At 34.2% G+C, this 22916-nt stretch overlaps 1 protein-coding gene across 4 annotated transcripts in view; it reads right to left on the bottom strand.

The window, feature by feature from the left end:
* Nucleotides 1–3494: 3494 nt before the first annotated feature.
* Nucleotides 3495–22916, bottom strand: part of LOC136350760 (lachesin-like) — an 81718-nt gene continuing 62296 nt past the window's right edge. For 2 of the 4 annotated variants that reach the window (XM_066302806.1, XM_066302807.1), the window contains exons 6-10: nt 20283–20457; nt 20041–20150; nt 15965–16033; nt 6885–7049; nt 3495–4771 (exon numbers count right to left, since the gene is read on the bottom strand). In XM_066302806.1, coding sequence (XP_066158903.1) covers nt 4689–4771; nt 6885–7049; nt 15965–16033; nt 20041–20150; nt 20283–20457 — 602 coding nt within the window. In that variant the 3' untranslated portion in view covers nt 3495–4688. Of the gene's footprint in view, nt 4772–5980; nt 6324–6884; nt 7050–15964; nt 16034–20040; nt 20151–20282; nt 20458–22916 lie in introns of those variants that run through there. The other 2 variants (XM_066302808.1, XM_066302809.1) reach the window with 2 other exon arrangements.

Raw genomic sequence — 22916 nt, forward strand, 5'->3', positions numbered from 1 at the left:
ATAAAATCCCCATTAGATTTGACGATTTTGGAATAAATTAAAAAAGTATGTCTCTATTGACTACAGAGAAATGTACACGCAGAAGTAACAATTAGTAAGATTTAAAAAATATCCATATTCATATTTTTCTGCTAAAGGTCCACAAAACTAATTCCTACTCAATTTTAAAATCAATGGTTTACAAGATGTAATGTATTTGTTAGTTCTAAAAATACCCACCCAATTTTCGATGAAGGTATTTGAACTAAATATTTGCTCCATTTTATCACATTACGAAAGGGCGCTTTTCCTGCAGGAAAGTAAATATGTATTTGTTGAAATTGCCAATCTTCGATATACCTCTTGTTTTCTCTCTGGATAGCTGCTAGTCCAAGTAAAATCCAGGATATAAAATTGTTTGTACAGACATATTAGTGTCCTAGACTTGGGTTAGTTAACACAGTTTGCCATTTAGCAGTTTCCCACATCACTTACTCAATTACCTAACAGCATCCCCATTGGAGGGTGTTGGAATCGAGCGTTGTGGCAAATATTAAATTGCCAGAATGCGTTGTGAGCAGTTAGTAAATGGCCGAGAAGTGCAATTTTGCTTTGAGGGAATTTTCCAACATTACTCAAATTCTGATGGATAGATATTGAGTTTTTTTCGTGAAGAATTTCTAGTCTTTTTTCTATTTTTATGGGCATCCGACAAGAACTTTTCCAATTTTCTAGCTGGTGATTTATATTATTAGGCTTCAAGCTAGCGCCTATGAGAAGGAATTCTATACTCGTCGCCCAGCAGCAACAATGCCTTTACAGTCCTGTCAAACCACACTTCACTTTAAAGAATCTACTTTAGTTGGACAATAAAACTTTATTGCGACTATATTTCTTTCAAATAGTATTCCAATGATTTGTGAAAGATATGCAATTTCTGTTTACAGTGAGATTTGTCACCCTACGATTTTACGACAGGTTCATCTGGGCAAGGAGAAAAGTGCTTGTTTATGACTTCAAAGATGTAACCATATATATGCACATATATTCAGCTGTGATATTTTACTGAGAGCTGACAAAGCTTTGTTATCTGGATAGGTAAATTTTATGACTTTACTTTCCTTCCTTAAAGGAGATACAGTATCTTAGTTTATTTGTATTGCAACTATTTCACCTTCTTTTTCATAAATGTAGCAAAATGTGAAATTCAAATTTGGTGCGGATTTTAAACCATCCAGTTCAAATGTACCTCTCTAAAAATTCAGATTCAATTTCCACGCAAAAAGATGCAAAACTAAATGATTTGTGATCCCCGGTATAATAACCCATAAAAGCATAGTATATAAAAGAGTTGATTGCACGCACTGAACCGAGTTACTCAATTTCGGACCGGATATTCGAGCAATTTTATTTCCTAGAGGGCTAATAGGACTCGGAAGCGAGCATTGAGTCATTTTCAGCTTTACGTGCATAAACCCTTCTGGACGTTATCCCTTTATTAACGTAGGTTTGACGTGATCCCGGAAAGTAAATAAAATGATCGTTTTCAAATATTTGGAAAATTGGCATCGTTTAATCCCATCTTTGGGGTATATCAGGTTGTCGTCTACAGGGAATCGATTTCACTGCAATAACGTTACTTTACACTTGAATGGACAAATTTTACGTTGAAATTCCAATAAGCCGATTTATTGCTGTTTAGAGTGCTGAATATCGATCGCTTCATTTTATTTTGTTTAGCGCTTGAGGTTTAATTAATATAAACCCGGTGCTAGCGATAAAACCTTTTTAGCACATCTATCAGTTTGCTCATAATTTTAGTTTATGGTTAGTACCCATATAAGTGAAGGAAAAGATGATAGTAAATGTTAAATTAATAACGTTGTTACGAAATCATTTTTTTTTCAGTGATACTGAGATTGAGTTATTAACATTAATTTACTGTAATAACAATAATATTTTTTTATATTCTCAAAAATCATCATCGATAATGGTCTTGCATAAATTTTTGAACGCACTCTACGGATAGACAACCACCAAGTCATTTTGCTTTCACTGCAGAAATCAATACTACAAAAAATTCAGCAGAATGCTCGCAGTTTCCTGTAAGCTCACTCATAGCATATTGAGTCAGATGCAGTGAGTATTGACCCGAAAACGAAACCAATAATGACATACTGGGCCAAGTTCAAGGAACTTTTAAATCAGACCATTAAGTCCAACGAACAGCAGCTGCTCTCTACAGCGGAATTAGATAATGAGGTTGACGGACTCCGTGGAACCATTAACCACTTTTTCCATTCATCGTGCTCGATTAGGAGGTAAGGTGCTCATAGGATTCCATAGTTAAATGGCAACAAAAAGGGTTGAGGAAAATGCATTTAGGAATAACAAAAAAACAAGACCTTAAAGTTTCTGCTATACACTCACTTCCCGGAAGAAAAAGGTGCAGCCGCCCTTCTTGAAATGTTTGTATTATATTTCAATAAACTATGTTTGAGGACTCTATACGTTACCTCTTCTAGCACCACGTATTTTTGTTTTAGAAATCTCCCAAAAAAAATACATGAAATAATCGATAGAACAGCTTAGTTCAGATCAGAATCAGAGAGGGAGCGCCATAAAAAAAATCTGAAAAGTCTCTTTTCTGTATCCAGATTGATTGCGTATCTTCAGCTTTAGATCCATTGAAAATAACTTGGAAACGAAGTTCATAGATGGCGAAAAGAGAAAGATCCTATGTGTATTCATAGATTTAAACTAAAGTAAAAAATATAGTAATATATTATGCAATATTTGCTGTACAGCCAACGCAATTATAATTTGTTCGAATCGTGTTAAGGGGTTCCTTGGATAAATGAAACCACGAAAATGCCAATTTGGTTTACATAAAATGGACTGTAGGTAACTTGCACTTATATCAAATAATGAAAGAGCTTTGGTCTGAGTAGGAAGAGGGAGAATGCTTAATTGGGCGGGTTACACACTATGATTTCGACCATATCCCGACACCGACGTAGCTTCCACACGAAGAGAAAAAAAAAGAGAGAGGAAAAATTACTTCGATTATCCCTTAAGTACTAAACACGAGAAATTCCAACCAGGGGCGCACCACCACCAAGAACCCTTACGGGCTATGGCTACGCCGGATCCCATAAATCGCGGCCTTCTGGGGAATAACTATACTAGTCGTTTTTCTGGGAATATTACAGGCCCAACAAATTGCTCATCGTGGCACTAGTTCCGACCGAGAAAGCTTCCTTTGACTAGTAGTATATTCCCCAGCCTAAACATACCCTTAGTTTTGGCCTGATGAGCCATTTGGTCTGGCACCCAGATGGTATTCTCAGAATAAATATGGCCGCACATGGGCGTAACTTAAGGGATAAAATACAAATACATAACAAAAACCAAAATGAACAATAACAAACAAAAAACCAATAACTTAAAGTCCCTGACAAATCGAATGGAAATAAAACAACAATAGGATCATTTTGATAATATAAAAAAGCAACTTTAAACATCTCACTTAATCATTTATTCTTCCAAGATAAATATTTTTACAATTATTTACAAAATATAATATTTTATACAGTACTTAAAACTTTCGTTGAATATTTTTGAGCAATAAATTAATACAATACCAAAAATATGTTAACATATTATAATCTACTGTAACGAGCTAGGGGCAAAAGAACTACTGTAGAATTAAGAATAAAACTACAAATTCTAACCATAACATAAAAAATAAGATATGTATGTCAAGTGCCATGTGTGATATGTTAGAGAACCTGCTATTTTGAAATTGTTAACTTCTAAAACTGATGGCCTAATTTAAAGCAATAAAAACTTTTTACATAATGTTAGGAATGAATATATGAGAACTGTTTTGCTGTTATTGTTCATAGCATTGAAACAGTTTACCGTAAAGTAACTTAACGCAAAAACTACAACACAACATGAGATATAAATAGGATTAGATGTAATGCTAGAGCCAAAATAATCCAAACTTAACAGTAAAGCTGCATATAAATTCTACTAAATTTCATTTAGGTACTTTTGTAAGATTTTATTTACAATGATCTATATTTCTTAAAGCACTATGTCAATCAGCATACGAAATTTAATAAAAGACGATACATCCCTAAATCGTTCTCAACTAAACAGTTAGGCTTTCAACATTATAAAACACATATTAATATATAAGCATTTCCCTAGAGATCTACCTATGATATGAATAGGCTCAGTATGCTTAAGCTACCTAAGAGATAATATTAAAATTTAATATTTACATCAGCAAGTTTCATTCACTAAGTTAGCATTTAAGTTTAGTTAGGAAAATCAGTAGGTTAACTAATATAAATGTATATTAATATAAATAAAATAACCGAAAACTATGCTGTAGTCAGGTGGAAAACAACATCGAATAGGAAGACTTGTTCCAACCAAAGACATTTCAGTTCGAAGGCATGTGGTTGGAAGAGGGAAGACTGTACTGTTAAATGATATAAATGTGATAAAGGACGTGAATAATAGGTAATGGTGTTGTTCTTATCTATAATATCTTAACGTATCAGTCTAACAATTACGCATAACACAAATTGCAATATCTTTGATTGTTTTGAAATTATGATGTCAAGCAGTTGATAAAAAAGGATGGTATAATAAAATAATTGAAGGCAAAAGTAAACATTGATTATCGGAAAGGTTTAAACAAGGCGCTGATAGAAAAAACAGTTCAGGATCACAGCTGCGAACTGGGGAAACGTCCATCTGGCCATGCTGACGCATCCTGAAACAAAAACATTATTTTTAAATCAGTTACTACGTTCAGCGTTGATAGTTTAAATATTGGCGCTTCACTAGATTGGGACTAAGAGGCTGCATGTGAAGTGTGATGGTTTGAAAACATTATAGAAATTGTCAGTAAACGGGAAGCGCTAATTAGAAAATTCTTGCCCCTCTTCAGTCTATTATGTCGTATAATTTAAAGGAACATAAATCTTTTATTTGCTTATTTTCAGATTAGGGTGTATCTCCATGTTGATCGAATCCTTTTCATTCAAAATAATAATTTCCGTTGTTTAATTTAAAAAAAATATCTTTTGGAAAATCATGCGTAAATAATTTTGGTAAAACGCAGAAGTATGTTTTCATATCCAATTGTTTGATAAACGAATTTCCTCCGCTTACTGCGGAAAATAAATACAATTTCAGTGTTCGTTTTCCTCCTCGTAGGAAAGTTCCAATGATTGTTCCCCGTCACCTTATTTTGCATTATGGACATATAATTTTCATGCATCATTTGTTCAATTCATTTTTTTGTAAATAAATATTTAGACTTCGTCCCAAATCTCCGCACCCATAGAAATTGTTGTGAGTATTGGCCCGATTTATTAGCACTGCAAATACGAGATTTCGGTTTCGGGGTTTCAATTTTTAATCGCGTTCGGTAAATATGCATGCATGAGTTGAAATATCAAATTGGCCCACTCTGTAATATTCAAGAATTGGTAAAAAGTCAGCAGTTAGCATACACAGAGAGATAAAATTTAATATCTGTAGTGGACAATCAAATAATTTATTTTAATCGTTTAACTATTTAAAACCTACTTTAACACAGTCTTATTGGATAATTTAAAAAGTAGTAGTGTTTGGTTTTTTAGAAAAGACAGATACAACTACAAAAAATAAGTTCAATAGCGATTTTGTGAAATGGTAGTCGATTAACTTTTCTCCCCTTTAAATATATGAACGATTAAAAAAAATTGTAAAGTTTTTGTAACTGTAGTAAACGCGAAACACGAAGCCGCGTGAGAATATGCTCGGGAGCTTCTTTCGGCAATCTAAATATATCATTGAAAAGCAACTGGAAAAAGTTAATAACTGCAATCAATGGAAAAAAACTTTAAAAGGACGGAAGTAACGGAAGAAATAGAATAAGATTTTTAATAATCTGCAGTGACAAGGATTAACAGAAAAGACAATAACAAACAGGAAATTGGACAATTAAGACAAAATTTATTCTCTCAAAGTTCAAAAACATCCGGAAAGTATTTTCAGTTGCATTTTGATTGACCATAAAAGCCTTCTCAGTCGATCTTCCATAAACTTTAATGAAAAACTGTCTATTTTAAATACTTTCGCTCGCATTTCGTTTCGATTACATTTCAGTATAGTACATTAAAATTTGTTAATTTTTTCTTCGGTTGACATTTGCTTGGTACTGCTACATACATGAAACTAAATAAGAACGTATTTGGTGCAGGTGTAATAGGGTAGCTTCTAACAAAAACATAGTCGATCCAGTTTCTTCGGAATAAAATATCCTCAGAAGTAGAGAACTGAAACAAAAGCATGCATATTTAAAGGATCAGGGATAAAATGTCAGATCGTGCAAATATCACGGCTTCAATCGATTTCTTCGAAATGGTGCAGAGAAATGCTTTTATAGTTTTTCTCTTGCAGGATTTTTATTGGGTCGTTTCAAATAATTTAGTAATAAATTTGTACCCGGTTTGGACCGTGATATTTCTTTTATGTATTATTCATTGGTTTAGACCGTCAAAATTGAGCTTAACGCCTTTAAGTTCTGCTATTTGGATCTGGCTGTCAAATTACACTATTGCACAAAAGAATGCGATTTTCTAATGGAATGTTTAGCAGAAAGGTATTTTGCTCCATCGCGTTGTACAGTAGAGTAAACACTAGTTAAACATGTTTAGACGATTTATTATTTTATCCGTTGAAATAAATAGAATTGAATGAAGCGCAAAATTAAAACGATCCAATTAATATCTTCCATTTTAATGGAATAAAACATTTTTGAAACAGTTTTTAACAGTGTTTGCTTTAAAAATACCATCCAACTTAATTTACCAAAAAAAAATATTTGCCGAACATACCAGATAATTGTGGGCTCGATGGTGTATGATATCCAGACCCATACTCATGCCTCACTTCGATCTTCTTCTGAGAAGAAATTTCATCATTTTCGAATGATGACGAAGTCATCTTACTCTTCTTTCTTTCTTCCTGGGCAGCTTTACTCACATTCCTTTTCGACATACCTGCAGAAAAATTTCTAATTAACTTTAAAGTCCCCCTGACTAGAAATTTTATCGACCAGCCATGGACAACCTATGTCTGCAGTTGCAATTAATCTTCCCTAATAGCAAAATTGCCGCTATATTTCATTATTCATAATTTGTTCTACCTTAACTTGGCAAGCGAGCAATGACAATATATCTCAAAATTTCGACGTAAAAATTATCAAGGTTTACGATCATTGTACAAAAACTTCCTTGCGGTTTAATTAGAAATATCAAGGAAGGAAAGCTGTAGTGTATGTTCTGTACAGTTGTATAATCATTTGCATCTACATAGACTATAAATCTCTGTTTAAGAAGGCATGCACTTAATTTGTCTTGCAGAGGTGAGAGAGTTAAGGGTTTATGTTTACGTGCTTGTATATGTATGAAACGGTGGCATCTACAAGTTTTTGAAAGAAGTTACGTTCTTATTACTTTCAATGATCCCATCATACAAAGGATGTCACAATAACAAAGCAAGTTTTGAATTTGAAATAAAACTCCGTTGTTGGTAGCAAAATACTGAAATATTTATTGATTTAAAATACCATACATTTGCGAATTAAGTATGAAATAACACATCCGATAAATAGCCGCCACAGCTTTAATGGCGCAAATGCACTCTTTTGACGAAATTTTGAATAACAGTTTTTTTTATAAATGTGGCGATATTTGCCTGAAACAACGGTCGATATCGGCTTTTTATGCTTGTATAGTATTAAGTTTGTTTGCAAAAATATGAGATTTCAAAAGACCCTAAAGAAAAAAATCAAGAGGTGTTACGTAACTCGATCGTGGAATCCAATTCTTGACACCATCACGGGAGATGATCCGACCAATGCGGCTCAATTATCAAGTCGCTGAACTTTCTTCGCTGTATATGGTCTATAGGTAAAAGATGTTGAGTCAGTTAGATTTTGTAAAGATGAAGATATAAATTCTTAATAAGAATGCGATGAAGAGTAACTGTTGCAACCTTGTCCACGTCAACGAATTGTGGTCCTCGAATCGACGCCTACATCTGGAGAACTGCCGTGATATTTTCTTTTGAACGACTATCAAGAGGCTGTTTTGTGGCTCTCACATAGATAATTGAATCAGCCTTTTCAAATTTATTTATGATGTCTTCTACAGTTGATAGTGAGAACAATATTCTTATCAAAAATTGGACGCACTTTGTAAATTGCAGCTACCAAAATTTCACCATTTTGATAGTAAAATTTAACAATGCTGCACTATATATCGCTCCATGTTTACTTACTCCCATCTGTCTTCTTTCGTCCTGAAACGCGTATTCACTTATTAAAAGGTTAGAGCCTGAACAACGTACAATTGAAATCTTGCGTTCTTATTGTAACACCCTTTATATACATACATGTATAGAATTTATGGAAGAAGTTTTTTTTTAGTGAAGATAGCTGTGTGTAATGATGCCATGAAATTTAATTTGTTACTCAGGTATTACATTTTTAACAAGCTTTATGATAGTGCATTATTCCATACTATTTTATCAGAAAATAAAATATGATTCTCGTCGTTAAAATTTGTGTTCGTATATATTTGAATTTCATATGTCATGATCAATATAACATCATGTAGAGTACTACAAATAGGAAGCAACATTATATGTAAATGTAAAACAATAATTAACATATTAATCAGTGGGGTTCAATACCATTTGAATAATTCCATGGCAATATCGTAGCGGAGCTTCTGCGGCTTCTTTGCCCTTGTTTAATAATGAACATCTGTATTGCAGTAACATAATGGAAATCAGCTTTGCCAAACAAAACTATGGTTGAAAATAAGAAGACAAGTAATTATGAACACTCCTTTTTGTCGATTAAAAATAGACCAGCAAAGAATGAGAACGTGGTATAATATATTTCCAGTTGCGGAAGGATGGAATTGGCATTGAGTTGGACAAGCTATTGTTCATTCGTTTAGTTTAATTCAATAACTGACATGAATTGCATTCCAAGTATTTACTAACTTCCAGGAGAAACAATTAAATTTCTGACGAGGCGGAAAACTGGTTGAAACGCTTGTGTTTTGCGTCGAATTGCTTCCTGGTAATTATATTTGGTTAAAACAATTAGCAAGTGCTTTTGATCGATGTAAATAAATAAGCGCAATAAATAAAGTAATTTAAGAATGTTACTCAATACCCTTTGTATAAAATTAGGTTGTTATCCAGTAATATTAACTGACGAACGGGACTTCATTAGTTCGAAGAAATTTCATGGTAGAAAGCAATGACATTGCAAAATAATTGCTTATTATCCTCTGCCTGAAAATGAGCCTCGATTATTTATATTTAGAATGTTTATGCCGAAGCGAGCCCCAGATTTAATGCAGTGCCTCGCTAATACAGCGGTTTCCTATTAGTTCAAAAGCCATAATGGCAATATGAGTGTACTTTCGAGAGGGGAAGGATATTAAAGCATAGATTATAATATCGTGTAACTTACATTTTAATGCGTGTATTTCAAATTCAACTAAAGTGTCTCAGAGAAGGGAAATTCAACAGGCAACAAACAATTATCTGTAGGAGTCATTGTCAGCTCATCAGGAATCCAATTGTTCTTTCTTGGAGTTAATAAACGACTGGAATGCAATTCGAGTCGGTTATTAAATTAATTTAAATTCTAAGAGTTCAGGGTGAGTATTTGATAATTTATCTTTCGAAAGATCTTGAACGTTCAAATCTTACTCCGAAATCGTATATGTATTTTCCTCTTGAGATCCGTGCCGTCCTAGCTAGAATAAGTACTACATGAATAATATGTACATGAATGGACACGAATAATCAATCAAAAAGCCTATGTCGTCCGGATTGAAGTTGCAGGTAGACTACAGTTAGGATTTGAACTTAGACACGTAACAATCTAACGAATTAATTTCTTTTAAAGATCAGTGATGTTTTTCATTGTGATCATTTTATTACAATTAAAAATATGATGTATTACCGTGTTTCATCTTAACCTGTCGCTTGTTCACAACTACCTGGAAGATATTTGCAGTCCATGACATTATTCGGAGAATTATAGACGGAAAGCAATGATTCACAAATATTTAAATAAACCCTGCATTAATATGAATGAATTTTAGAAAATATAGCTAAAATAAAGTCCATTAGTATTATTCTGTCCTTCCACACTATGCATGTTTTATTAAAATACATTGTGTAAGGCATTGTTTCCCTCGTGGTTGAGACATTTGTTTTCCCTTAGATGATGCAAATAAGCCTGTAGTGGGGCTGTTAGTTTCTACTGTCAACTTGATATCCGCGATAATAAATTCTCCGAAATGCACCTGACATTTTCTTAGATCTGTAATGCGGAAAATGCGTAGCGTATACGGAGGAATAACATCAGCAGCTCATTCTGGAAGGGAAAATGAAATGTATTATTTCGCTACATTGTTTGTATGTGCTTATGTATTTGGATTCCGGTAGTAGCAGCATTCGCCTGTTAGCATCAAATTGTTTGAAATGTTGAAAGGAAACCAGTACATCCGAAACTTATAAAGTAATAAAGGAACATTTTCCTTTTATCCGGCCTTATGCGAAAATAGCCGCCTGTTCATCCATTCTCTCACAAAAGTTGAACAAAGTTTAAACAGGAAAATCCTCTCCCCTAAAGGTCCGAAACATATTGAAATCGGTAACAGTGTTAGAAGTACCATTAAGTTACGCATTCCGACCTACAACTGACGTGGAAATTCCACGACAATAAGAAGCACTTTATTTAAATGTAACATGGTTGAAGTTTCGTCCCTTTTGCTGTAGAAAGCACCTGCTTTCCTTGGTAGCGAAATGAAACTGCAAAAGCGCAACTTTTATCGTATACGAAAATAGCCGTAGGGAAAATACCCTGTCCTGTGTCTTTGCTAAACTTTACCCATTATATCCGACGCGTATGCACAGAGAAGGACTCAAGACAAGTCTTAATCTTACTCTATGCTACGTATGCACTCTAATTAGAAAATATCATTTTAACGTTCTTGGTGAAATTCAATTCCCTATTTAGTCCATTGAGAATAAGGGAAAGAGCCAGCTTGTCGCAGGGTGGAATTGACAATACTTGCAGTATCTATTGTTCTCAAGTTTTAGTTAATTTAATTAATAACTGGAAGCATTCAGTTTCAGCTGCTTATTAGGTTCCGAAGGGAAACAATTGTGTTTCTAGTGGTCAGTTTCCTTCAGAAATTATTACCGTTTTAATCATGTTAATTATGCGTGTATTGAAAATATTTAATGTTGAAGGAAGAATTATATTAAAAGTATAAAAATTAATATGAATCGTTGAGCCAACTTATGCTAGCACCACTTGCATTAGATGGGAATAACATTTTTTACGCAAGTTCACTCTACGAACATGTACCGGAAAATCCTTTTTCTTAGATAGAGGCTGTTGAAATTTTAGATATTTTTTCATATTTTCTTCAGAGTGCCAAGAATTCTCGGTATATTCTGAAATTTAAATCCTGAAATAGAGAAAAAATGCTGAAGTAACCTGACAGAATGGAAATATTTCCCTCACTTTCGGATTCAAATACTGCTAAATATTTCTTCGAAAGGTGTGAGTTTCGACATAACCAAATTACCGACAAAGCAGGACCACCCACGTCACTGTTTGCGAGTTAAACCCGATAAAAATATTAAAAGCTAAATTCCCCATTGAATTGCACACTCGGAATAAACAGGACAATATAACAAATAGCAGATTAAAATTAATTCACTTACAATTCCCCGTAAATTGAAAAAAACAGAATGTTATAGTTCATAGAATTTTCAGCCTAGATCTCTCTTCAGGAATTCCATATCATCTCCCACATTTATCAGTAGGTATCCGTTTACATGTGTACCATTCAGATACAAACTAACTGGACCACACAACCTGCAAAACAAGCTAAGAATGAAAATAGATTTCCTTTCGTGAACCATTAACAAAAAAGGAAATCAGAAAAATCGGAAGTTCTCCTGAAAAGTTACAGTTGTCCTTGTTCCTTGAATGTGTGCTGGCATTTTCTAATGAGGTTCGATTAAATGTTATTCGAGTTTTCCACGTCAATTCTTTCATTTATTGAATTACTGTGATCGACTCTTTCTACCATTTCTAGAAAACCCCTTTCGTGGTAGTTGATTTCTTTGTCAAGCACTTGAACGTAACTGAAATACATGTACTGTCCTGTATCTGATGTATCTTAGGTTAATGCACCATTTGCCTTTTGTAACCTACCATCACCCTTGTAAAAGACAGGTTTATTGTGAAGAAACTTACTTGATTGACCAGCGTACTCTCCCTCACGTCCTAAATAAAATATGCAGTACAGCACCCCTGATTGCTTCAGCAATTCATTTATACTTTTCCATCTAAAGCTAAGGTCACCAAAGGATTTGGATTTTTGAAACAACCTAATTGAAGTTATGTTATGGGAAAGTTGAGTAATTTCGCTCAAAATTCCTTTTATTCACGGAAAAGAAAAATACTTGAAGCTTAACGAGGTATCCTTTGAAATCACAATATTGTAATAGGGAAATGAGTTTCTATGCTTGTGTACCAATATCTTTAATAGTTGACAGATTAGTAGTTAACGGTATCTACGGAATTTTAAATCAAAGTTTATTAATTAATTTAGAAACGTGAATTTGTTTAGGACGATTTACTTCAATTTGTTTAAACTGTGATGTAAACAAGATTAATGTGATATTTTCGCCACTCTTGTTTTCGAAGCTAATACCAGATATATACTTTCCTCATTTGGCAATGATCGAAATAGTAATTGAGTATTTTTCCAGAATTAGTCAATTTGGGTGCCAGGCTAACCTTCTTGAGTGATCTCGATGTCTAAAGTGCCAATAAAAGGCATTCTAGTTTTTCTTTAATTTTTCACTGTACATTGGATATCTTCATTGTAATCATTAAATATGTTAACTATCTGAGGAGCTTGGCTAGTCCGTATTGCTGTGATATCATCTACATATTTTTTAAAGAAGAGAGGTTGAAAATTTAAACTGAATAAGCAGTCAATAATTAGATCGTCCATAATGGCACATGATAGTAAGATGATCGTCCATTTCGGAAAGGTTTGGGAAGTGAGTACTTCCCATATTCGAATGCTAACCATCTCTTTATATTAAACCTACAGTAAATGGTGCACTAAGCTGAGGGGTAAAGATGAAGTGCTAAAGCAATCGGGGGTTATGTATAGCCTCCTTTGTTGAGGGTAAGAGGAAGTTTACATAGGAGAAAGTATTAACTTTCTCTAGAGTAGAGTTTTCGCCCACGAGAGCGATTGCAAGTTGCAAAAGGAAAACAGTGCATTAGCGCAACATACATTAAATACACGACACCACACGGATTTCCGTAGCATTGGAGTACTTGGAAAAGAAACTAACTGCCAGAAAAGATTTCTCCTAGAGTTAGTAGAAATAGTCACTCATCCAAAATCAATAAATAAAAGACCCGACATCGAAGGCTTCATTCACAATTATTTGAGCCTCATTAGGGAATGCCAGCGAACACATTTAAGGAGCAATGTCCGCACTAACTTTTCAGGAGTTGACTCCTAATTTTTGATTTTTTCTGTTTGGTGGTTTACGAAACGAAACGAATTAAAATTTTTTCTTGTTTTACTGGTTGTGTGGTGGCGTTAGTTTATCTCATGGTAGTAAACGTGTAAATGCACACATACTGATAAAAGAAAAAAATTATGAACATTTTAATCTGTTCTTTATTCTATAGTTCTGTATATTTTGAGCTTGTGCCGTAATGTGGAATTTAAATTTTGTCAATTTTAAGGACCTCAATTCGCAACCAATCAAGCGAGTGATTTCGTTGTGTGGTTAACGCACCAGTAATCAGGTCATGTCGCAACTCTCACCTTCACAACAAACAATTAATAATAAATCGTATCACATTCACGTCACTCTGTTAGCCCCTTTAGATTATTTCTATATTGTAGCTTTGATAATGTCAATGAACATTGCCGAAAGCTTGGTAGCTTGGGAGTTTCCTTTAATCATTGCCCAGGCTGATTACCCAAATATTCCTTCCCACGTTAATATAAAGTTTGGAGGAAGCTAATTACCTTAAAAAAAGTTCGAAATGAACATTTATAAAATTTGGCATACGAGGGGTTCTAATTATTCCCGATCTAATTATTTTGATGCTGGCAGCTGTTGCCAAACTTAATCTGCATACCAGAACTCTTGATCTGAGATAGCACTGGAACCGTTACATGCAAAAGCAGACACATTCCTGTGATATTATTGGATTCTTAGTCTCTGACTCGATATTTCCTATGAGAACAGTATTATTTAGAAACATGTAGTTTAAACATTTTCGTTTACTTAAAATTTGTGTTAATCCAAAATAGAATGATACAGAATAAAGCGGTTTTAAGAAGATATAATATTTTTCAAAAACGCGCATCGTCCCAATGGGCGTTCGCAGAAAAACGTTCCGATCAATTCGTTAACATATCAAATTAATTATATCTCCTATCTCAATCACTACTCCTAGTAGAACGAGTTGATTTCTGAAGTGCCTAGGACTTCTGGTATATTTCTCATATGGCGTCCCGCTTCAGTCATCCCGAGTAAAAACAATATGTTACTAAAATACTTAGGAGGGCTACTAGTGTTGGTACGATTAAAAGAAAACGTAGATTTGCAGTCCGTATTCCAAAGTTTTTCTAAAAAGTTTGCGATTATTATTTTAATGTGGCTCGTTTGCAGTCTGGTCTCCTAGGCAAAATATCAGGTTAAAAATACTTGCTGAAAAATAGGGTAGATATTTACCATACCTTTAATCTAAATTATATGTAATCCAACAAAATGAGTAACTTAAGCACTTGAAGAGAGCTTTAATTTCGTTGCAGTTAAAATAATTTTTCAGGATCTTTTTTTCAGATTTATCCCCGATCATCTCTTATCCACAATGCAGAATGTATAACGGTGAACATGTTCGAAAATTTTATGGTTTGGAATTTATGAATATCTTCACTTAAAAGGGAAACATACTTTCGGACGCTTATTACTATAAATGAATAAATAAAGAGTAGCAGCCACCTCAATTAGATGCCAACACCTCAACCCTCAAATTCAAAATAATACGATTAAAAATAATTGAAGGAGTAACAAACAAAGCTTAAAGCAGTCCACTGGCTGGCCCCTGTAGCAAGAAGATGGAAAGCATTTTAAATTAAACATGATCTCATTTACACGGAAACTGGCAAAGTTAAGTCGTTTAGATGTATTTCGCAGGGCGTATGCCCGCCGTGCCGTTTTCTGAATATGCAAAGATAAATACCTAACTAAGGGAAGCGGGCAATTTCGACACCATACAGCAATCTCAGGGTTGTATTAAGGGCTTTTGGACGGAATCTTATGTTTATTGGCTGGCAACGATGGATTAACTTTATTTATTACCTACTCCCTATATTTCGCGGCCAGATTTCTATTATTTTATGTTCGGCTAGAACTGGGAAAGTAAGGAGTGAGCGAGGTGAGAAAAATGAGGCAAAACGTCTGTAAGGACTCGTTAAAATGCTCCAATTAAAAAGAAAATCCCTAGAACATAATTGACTTCGGAAATAAAAGAACTTGAAAAGTATTGTTATACCTTAAACAAAGTTACAGCTTTAAGAACTTGAGCTGAAAGTTAAAACTACGCCCCAAAGGATAATATATTTAACTTTGTAAGCAACAGTACATGTTTTCTTGAATGCGAAATACCCAAATAAATTGTCATGTTGTGCTTAAGATGGATTGGCTAAACTTGAGCCGTCCGGAGAATACTACTCAACGTTAAAAAGGAATTTTCTTAAATACACTCCGAAAGTGCTATCTTCATTATTTTTTTAAAAATCAAAACTTGTAGACTTACTTTCTCTATCTCTGTGCAGTTGACTCCTAACTTCTGTAGGCTTCGATATAGTCGTGGGCAAAGGTATTTCTGAAACAAAGCAATTTTCACTTCGATAGCTTCATACACTATAAATGGCAAGAATAAATTACGGAAAATAATGTGGCTTTTATGCATCTGTGAAACCCTCACGAGCTCCCCCTTTTTTATTAATAATAAATGACACCTCCACAAATACAAAAAGGTACACCTTGTTTTTTAATTTATAAGATATATCGAAAGGTCCTTACTTCCGAAAACGTCCGTCTCCATAAAATATAAATCGCGAAGTTTTTCCCTTTTTGCAAACTCTGAAACTTCCTAATATATGGTTAATCTGTTGAAGAAAGTTTTTCAGTGAATATTGATAACTGATCGTAAAAGTTCCCTGCCTGAAATGAACAGCTTTGGACCTGGGTTTAGGAAGAAACTAGTTAGGAAATGTTTTTTCATTAATAAGGCTTTTGTTTTAGTTTCGACATTACAGGGGATAATATTAGTTGACAGTAAAATTTTATGTATAACTACGGATCGATTCATTTTTGGATTCTGCTTAGTTCAGTAGCGGTTTTGTTCGATACTCAATTATGTCGGATGAAAATAACCTAGGAAACGTAACGCTTTCACCTCTAATACTCCAGTAATCGAAAATCGACATGAAAGACACATCAACTCAAATCAAATGAATAAAAAAAAACCACAGTAGCGACCCTGTAACAACGACACATAGCAACCTTGAATAAATCTGCTTTTCTACTGAGGGACAATTTTAAACTGCAAAAAGAAGAACTGCTATTCGTGTGATTAGACCGAATCTCTAATTTGCCTATGTCTGTTAGGTTTTGTCCCTATAGGACCAATTACTAACCATTGATTAAAACTGCAGCTTTCCTATCCTAAGCTGAGTTGAGAATTTAATTCAAGCTTAAATCCAAACAAACAATTTAAGTTTTAAAGGACTCATTACATGCAACTTCACCATGTGTAGTACAGAAACGCAACTCAAAGAAAATTAACAACTCATAATTCTGGCTTCAGCCGAGATATCCATAAAGAGGGAAAACGATTAGGATAAGGTTCTTTGTCACTTCAACGCTTTCGGCATCATAATCCAAATAAATTCTCTTCCACAAGAACGTGTAAAATCCTCAAAAAAACAATGTGTCTGTACCTTCTGGTTGTGGAATTTTGATTAATCCTCTCAGGGTGACTGATCGCTGCCATAGCCGATTCACCTATATTTCAATTTTGTTTCGGAAGGAGAGAAAACGACCAGACAAATTACGTATTTGTTAGGGTTGTAAGGGTATTTTATTTACCGTAAGAACTGTACGTAATAGAGTTTTTGCAGAGATGTGTTATAATCGAAAGGAAAAATGTTGTTTCGTTCATACACATACATAACTGTTCATTTTTTTATATTGGTTTTATCACTTTTTTCTTCTCTTATTGATAACTCTAGAAAATTATATATTTATATTTGAAAAATATATAATAATAAATATTTCATTGAAAAAATAGCTGTTTCTACGGTAAGTTTCTTACCACGGTTTTTCCATACTGTGTCCATCTTACAAGCTTTGCGTTCATGCCACATGCCAAACCAAAAAAATCAAACTTAAAATTAACTTCTAAAGCATCAGTCGATTTTACTGAAACACGTTGCAAGAGATGGCGAAACGTGAACAAAAGCAAATTTCGTGAAGATTTATTTTAATTGTTCGCTTCAAGATTACAGAGAAGGAATAGAAAAGAACTTTAAATATATAGGGCAAAGTGTTAAGGAAAAACAATGATCTTCTCTTGTTCTTTCAGAGCGCAGATTCATTCAGTTAATCAATATTGATACAAATTATTTGTTCAATGAGCTTCGGATTTAACAATCGTGACATTAAGAATTTTCGTTTTTCTTTAAAGAAGCGATTTTTCGCATTCCATCGTATCGATGAAAATTCTATCGATACACTCGATATATCGCTACGAAGATAGCAACATGATAAATATAAAATAATTTGATTTTACAAACTTTCGAAGACAAAATCAAATGTGAAAATCAGATTTTTGCATAATGAATTTGTTAGTAAAATACACTAATTCCATATCTCATTGAAATCTTGAGGTAGTGTCGACTGGCTAGTACACGGAAGCCTTTGATATTCCAAATTAGTGAGTTAGATGCATCTTTATTTGCCTCATAGATAGAAGAAGGAAATAATATTCTAATTTGAGATGTCAAATGCTTATTAATATCAATTGCCGATCGAAACCACCTGAATCCTCAAACTCAAACAGATATCGAGCGATGTAATATTTAGGTAATTGTATCGGTACAACGTATAACACGTATTAATACAAAATATCAAATATCAGAGCTAAATGTATTCATACATCAAAGTGTCAGAGCCCATCGTACGTCCATACTTGGCTAAAATCATTAGTTAAAATAAAATAATTAAAAATGTTAAATGTTATTACACAATTGAAAATGCATAAAAACACTATTATGTTTGTGCATTCACTACTGTCCATTTTTATTTCTTCAACTTGAACTTAAATTAGTTAAATTTCTTGACGCAGATTGGTCTGGATTAAATCAAAATTATTTTGAAATTTATGCAGAACTCTGATCCACATCTGATCAAGAGACACTCTCGACATCTCTATGATTTGCGATTCCTGTGCAATGTATCCAATATCTGCTTTTCATAGATGTGAAATTATTTGGAAGTAGTTTTAGACTGATTCAATTTTGAAAAGCTCTGGGTTCTAAAAGCGTCGAGTAAAAAAAAATCCATTCTCCTTTCTTTTACATGCTCTGCGCTATTTTTAATTCGTTATGCTCCTATGTAAGAACTCGATGACAGGAAATAAAATCCGTAAATTTACCCACATCTCATCATTAATCTCACGCAAACAGGAAATCATTGATACACACCTATTGTGTGTAAGGTCAATCGATATTTTTGTCGGTTCATTAGTCTTGGGGAAAGACAGAAAAACATTGATTCCAAGCCAGACAGAAACGAAACCGTCAATGTGCTTGCAATAGGGAGGTCTTGTGTTAGGTTTCGAAGTAATATCATTTTATTAAAATATACGAAGCTCTTCTCTAAAGGTATCGCCATAACTCTATTGTGCAATGGCATACGCGAAAAGTTTTAATCTATATTAGAAGTTTGAAAGTTTGCGCGAAATCAGACGGGTAAAGATTTCAATAGAACAGATCAATTTATAGAGTGGAGCTAACTTCTAAATAATTCGGCGAGTTGAATGCAGCCTTTGTTCCTTCCACTTCAGTTGAGCGTGTATTGTCATATTCTGTTTCGGGATTATATGTAGGTATTATAAGGGAAAGTTCAGATCGGATGTAACTAAGCCAATTAGAGTTTCAAATCATTAAGCATTTAATGCATTCTTGAGCGAACCTTTCCGGAGGAAAATTATAGTAACGTTTGACAAGAAATGATAAATTTCGAGCCAAAGGACCATTTTATTGAGCCAAACGACCCGGAAATTATTTTAAAACTCCAATCATTAGAGATTGAGTTGAAACTCTAGTTTCTAGTATCTGGAAAAGCGGAGTATAGTATGTCCAGTTTTAGCTTGATGAAGATGGATGTATTTCGCTCCAATATGTTATCCGAATTTGTTTCAGGTTAACAGCTTTGTGCCTCGACTATTAATGGAACAAACTTTCCAGTAAAGGTGTAGGTTAAAGTTTTGTCTCTAATTTAGGATCCGGGCTAACCGAATATCCAATCAAAATAATTTTTCTGCTGAATACATTCTAAATGACGTTTCCTGCGCATGATATAAATTATTTTGTAATAGTGCAGTATAAGTGACGGAAACTCTCCCTAAAAATTCTTAAGCATCACATTGTGGTCGTGCATGCATTGAATTCTAGAATACAAAGGAGCCTCTTCGATACAAAGGCTTATCAACCATCTAAGTCAACAAACCGTAAACTGCTTGTTCTATGCTTCTAATACTGTTTTAAAGAGGAAAAACAGAAAACGACTAGACAAATTACGTATTTGTAGGAGAATTTTATTTACCGTAGAGTCTGATGGAGCCTTCGGTTTCCCCGAGGGAATTTTTCGAGATGCACCGATAGTTGCCGAAGTCGGTCGCCTGGAGGTTTCGGACAGTCAATTTCATGTGTGCCCTGAAACAGAATTCAGGAATTATTAATGCTCCAAAATTGGATTTTTCGCCAGAGAGAAGCAACACAAGTATTGCTTTTCGAGTATATTATTAATATTCGTAAATTTGTTCAGCTGATTAGTTCGTGTCTTACATGTAGCTGTTCTCGGTCAACTCAGCGCCGTATTTTTTCGTAGGCAGTAACATAACGTTCTCCCGTACCCAATAGCTGATTGCTTTAGGGTAAGCTTCAGTGTGACAATCCAGAGTCACGTCTGTCTTTGCTGGAGCTCCAACTAGCTGATTTGGCACCCATATCATTGGTGGAACTAAAAATAACGCTTTATCAGTTTCACCAATAGGATCCAAGGTGTCCTGAAACAAGATATTATTGCTTCAGGCATTTTATTGAATGATAATTTACATTAGGTTTCCAATCTATAACCTCACTAGACTTAGACGTTATATGTCTCCACTCTGTATTTTAAGCACCCCCGACAAGCATTATTTATAAATAGGATGTTCCACGCGAGCACCCCATATCATCTTAAAACTTAGTTGCAGAAAGAGCTTTCGCTCTAACTAAGATGCCGAAAGGCGTAGCGAACGGTGAGACGTTATTAGGACACCCTGAACCTTAATTTTGGCCTACGAATCTATGTTCGTTTTGCTGAACTTCTAGACCAACATCTCATAAATGTTGTTATATATAGGGTGTCCGGAAGGCGCCATTCGTTACCGAGTTATTCACTCTCAAAGTAAGAAGTTAGAAAAAGTATTTTTGCTGCAGGTTTCAAACTATTATCTTGGTGACAATGAAAGTTGCACGGTTTTAATAATTCAAAAGTCGTGCTTATTTTCATATGCAAACAGATGTTTCACATATCGTCCGTATACAAGGGAAGGCGGCATTGGGTTAACGAAATAAGTTTTTTATTCATAGCTTGATTTTTTCATAATTTTTCTTACAAAAAAAATGTATACCTCGCTTTAATCGATATCTTGTACCGTTTTTAAGAGAATCTCATTTTATTATCAACATGCACTTTACATGCCAACGATTTTAAGTCAAATAAAATTGCAGTTTACTACAAAAAATCGTACGTATTGCAACAAAGCTTGTCAAGAATGTGTAATACGAGCATCTTGAACTACAACACAGCAGCTTCGACAACATTATCTTCTGCAAATCCGAACATTAAATGCATATCTGCATAGTCTTCCTTTCTAAACTTCAAAATGTTATTAAAATAACTCGTGTTGATAATGTTGAATGTTGACGTGAACCTTTTTAATAATTTTATCTGTAATACATACCATTTTTTATAATAAACTGCTGTTTTATTTGATTTCAAATTGTTGGCATGTATGGGAAATGTTGATAATGAAATACGATTTTCTCAAAAACGGTGCGAAATATCGATTAATAGAAGATACAACTTTTTTGAAGGAAAATTATTACAGAATCGGGCTATGAAAAAAGAAACTGATTTCGTTATCTTACTAAAGAAATGAATGAGCCTAAATGAGAAATTTTAATTTCCTCTGTATAAGGAAGACATACGAAACATCTGTTTACATATGAAAAATGGACGACTATAAGTTACTTAAACAGCCCCACTTTCATTGTCATCATGATTACTATTTAAAAGTTACAGCAAAGTTACTTTTTTTAGCTTCTTACTTTAAAAACGAATAACTCGATAACGAAGGTCGCTAGAGTTTTTTTTATATAAGGAGTTAGCATTTTAGTCTTCTTCAAAAAACCCCTAGAATTTATGACATGTTTTTTTCGGACACCCTGTATTTAGATTTTAACTCCTTTAAACTAAATGCATATTATGTAAAGCATGTGTCTGCTCAATCATGCAGGGAATGGTTAAATTGCTTTTGAAAGCTCGCGTTGGTATTTATTTTAGAAGCATACCCTAAAAATAAATCGAGGGGCCTGAGGATATTTGTTACCCGTTGAACGTTTCCTTAAACCTTAAAAAGCATGTGTTCATAGAGAAATTACCTGTCTGGCAACCGCTTTGGTAGATATAAAATAGAAATCATTTTTGTTGCTGTTAAGGTAAAAGGCAATTTATTTTGTTTTCCACATATTTTCTGCCGGGGAAACGTATATTTTCCGGACATATTCCTACAGTGAGCCGCACGACGGCGGTCGCCATCTTGAGCCCGTTATATTTGTGACATCTTGTAGCTATTCATTTCTCAGCGGGTTATGTTTATATCTCATATCTGTCACCCGAAAAACAAGTTATACTGAGGGAGTGTGGTGTCACGGAAATTCAAGGCTTTTTATGGTACTGTTTAATATAACAGAGTGTTTATTAAGATAAGTGAAATACCCGTCGAAGGAATGGCACTTATAGAAAAATCTCACGGAGTTTTTTCATCAACGCCCCATATACCATCTGATATCTTTACTTCTTCAAAGAATTATGGAAGCGTCTTTTGCAAGAGCACAAGAACCACTAACTTCCAAAATATAATTCCCATTTAAGCCTGGACAAGGTTACAGTGTCTTTCGACTTTAAGAAAAAAATTCCTCCCTCGAGTCGGAGCAAGATTAAAAGGGATTTTCACTGAGACCACAAGCAAATTAGAGGATTCGTGAAGACTTTAACTTTGCCTTAGGTAAGAGGAAGGTCCGGCAAGGGCTGCTGACATAAAACACTTCCTCAAGCAGCGCTTTATAGAAAAATAAGAAAATTTGTTCGGAATGAAATCTCACTTCGCATTTAAAATATTCAGAGGGCCGTGTTCTCTCTCGTGCAAACCC

Source organism: Euwallacea fornicatus, chromosome 3 (genome assembly GCF_040115645.1).
Source record: "Euwallacea fornicatus isolate EFF26 chromosome 3, ASM4011564v1, whole genome shotgun sequence".
In the NCBI taxonomy this organism is placed as follows: domain Eukaryota; kingdom Metazoa; phylum Arthropoda; class Insecta; order Coleoptera; family Curculionidae; genus Euwallacea; species Euwallacea fornicatus.